Source organism: Nicotiana tomentosiformis, chromosome 10 (genome assembly GCF_000390325.3).
Source record: "Nicotiana tomentosiformis chromosome 10, ASM39032v3, whole genome shotgun sequence".
NCBI classification, from domain to species: domain Eukaryota; kingdom Viridiplantae; phylum Streptophyta; class Magnoliopsida; order Solanales; family Solanaceae; genus Nicotiana; species Nicotiana tomentosiformis.
This window is the reverse complement of record NC_090821.1, coordinates 57,886,811-57,889,555: the sequence shown is the minus strand read 5'-3', so window position 1 is coordinate 57,889,555 and position 2,745 is coordinate 57,886,811. Positions and strand designations below refer to the sequence as shown.

The window sequence follows — 2,745 nt, the reverse complement described above, 5'->3', positions numbered from 1 at the left end:
AATTTGTAATGAAATTGAATTCTTCTCCTACCCAAAAAGTTACATTTTGGGACACCCAAGTATGGGCTATATGAAGCAACAATTAAAAGTGTTAACATGTGTCACTATCCAACGTTCCTAAAGGTATCCTCATAATTTCAAGAATCATATTCTCCATTATTATCATTAAAATTTCATAACTAAATAGCAAATAGAACGGCCTAATAAGCCAAAAAATAGAAACAAAAAACATAACTGAAAATTATCCTGAAACAACGATAAATTATGGATTCGAGCAGTAAAAATAGTCACTAGTATTTGTATTAGGATAGTTTATCTATATCACACTCCTAATAACTTGTACTAGGATAGTCTGTTTATATCACAACCCCTAGAAATATTTTGTACATCGAACTACTCAAAAAAGTATAACTTTCCAAAAACAAATACTTTTCACCAGTGTTTTGAAAGGTAAAAGCGTGAGGCAAGGCGTTTTATTTAATACGGGGGGAGGCGAAAGACTCGAGACATGTGGCGTAAGCCCCGTCGATTTTTAATTTTTTTAATTTATAAATTAATAATATAGCATTATAACACAATATATATATATATATATATATATATATATATATATATATATATATATATATATATATATATATAATAAAGAATTAAACTCATAAAATAAAATATCTAGCAAAGTATAAATAATGCAATACTGTTAAAGTTACTATGAAAATTAAATTAACTACAACATCTTAACTTTCAAACAATTAAAAATTATAATTTCTTAGAAAATATTATCAAATTGCATATTTTACCTCCGAAAAGTAAATACTCAATAAATTTTGTCAATACTGTAGTTTAAAATATTATTTCTTCATGAGTAAATATAAATTATTTAAAGTAGTAAAAGACATAGAACTAAGACATGAAGATATATCAAGTAAAGATATTAAAATTGGTTATCTATTTCCAGAATAAATATTCAAATGATATTCATCTTCACGATGCTCTCAATTAGTAAACATGCAATACTATGGTTCACTATTTGAGTTATTCGCAATTTTTATATTCCTATAAATAAAATGAATTTTTGTTTATTAAAAACTTTTGCGAGTCAACAATGCTAATTAGTGATTCAGCACATGATTTGCATATGAACTGTTGAGCGAATCCTGAGGGTTAAGCGTGTTTAGGGTACACAATAAGATGCTTAGGAGCGTAAGCCACTAAGCACCACACATGAACCTCAAGGCGTTTGGATAGTGCCCTGCCTCGGCCAAACCCCAAAAAAAACCTTTTAAAACACTACTTTTCACCCATATTATAACGGAATGAATCAAGAGGTTTTAGGTTGGAGCTCGCAAAATAATACTTTAAAAATGACAAAGAGCGATTTCTCCTTTAATGCATCCTAATTTTGCCGCACAAATTTAAATTAATTGTGCCACTAAATTTCGAATACCAAATGATTAAACCAAAAACCTTACTAATTAAAAAAAGGGAGCTCAAATTAATCAAAGAATGAAAAATTTTGGAGTAAATAGATAGAACATCTTGATCCTTATTATTTCCTCTTCTTGGTTTCATTTCCTTGGTACATTTAACAGCTGCTAGTGATAACAATAAGCAAAACAAAATAAACCATATTTAATTTCTGTTACACAAATTACTAATAAATCAAGATGAAGAAGAAGACCCATTAGTGGAAATATGAAGATGAAGTCCACAGTTGTTGTGATCTTCATTGCTGCTGCTGCCATGGATATTGAACCCATTACTATTGTTGTTACCATTTTGTAACTCTTCTTTCTTAGCAAAAGTGTTCTTGTTATTGTGCATCCAAACTCTAAGAACTCCTTTACCAACTCCAACTTCATTGCAAAATTCTTCAACCTTAGCTTCATCACACTTTTGCAATTTCCACCCTAATTTTTCCGAAAAAGAATGCATCTTTTCTTTCTGTTGTTGTGTAAATTTTGTTCTAAATCGCTTTCTCCCACTTGGGTTGTGTTCTACTTTTGGGGTAATAGGCTGTGGTTGGAACGGTGGCGGTGGAGATGAAGAGGAAGAGGGAGAGAACCGCCTGATTGGTGGAAGAATATGGTGGCGGAAGTTAATAAAATGGGAGGGAAAATGGGTGGGTGATGAATCCTCCGCCGGTTCACGACGGTGGAAGTTGCGGTGGCAGCCACACGCGGCGCATTTGAGGGAGGTGGGATTTGAAGGGGTGGAATCAGGCGACGGCATAAACTCACCGCAACCGTCCACGGCGTGTCCACCTATACTTGCTGCATGGTTCTTCAAACATTCTTTGTAAGTCACCGCCGCACTCGGCGGTTGTTGGTGGTGGTAGAAGTGGTGGTTCTTGAGTATGCCGTTGCTAAAAGACAAAGGCTTAATTAGTGGTGGGGTATCATTTTCTGAATCAGGAGTACTTTTGGTGGGGTTGCTGCCGCAAGTTAATTCCATTGGATGGTTTACAAAATATCTTAGCTCTTGAGGTTTAAAGATGTTTCATTTGATTTCTTGAAACAGATGACAATAGATAAAGGGGAACAAAAATGGTCACTACTGCAATTAATGGCTATGTTTGATAAGGGAAAATTTTGAAGGTTTATGCAAATGGGGTTTGGCTATTTTGTTTGGTTGAGTTTCTCTTTTAGTGGGGGGTGTTTGATGATGACTAAAGAATTTATAGAGCTTAAAGACAAAAAGGTCATTGGCAAAAATGATCAAGTACCACAAAGATATAGAGATGAA

General features: G+C 33.5%; 1 protein-coding gene across 1 annotated transcript; it reads right to left on the bottom strand.

Moving 5' to 3' along the window:
* Positions 1–1,526: 1,526 nt before the first annotated feature.
* Positions 1,527–2,745, bottom strand: LOC104112162 (zinc-finger homeodomain protein 9-like). Its single transcript, XM_009622007.4, has one exon. The coding sequence runs from the start codon at positions 2,452–2,454 to the stop codon at positions 1,663–1,665; it is 792 nt and encodes a 263-aa protein (XP_009620302.1). The 5' UTR covers positions 2,455–2,745; the 3' UTR covers positions 1,527–1,662.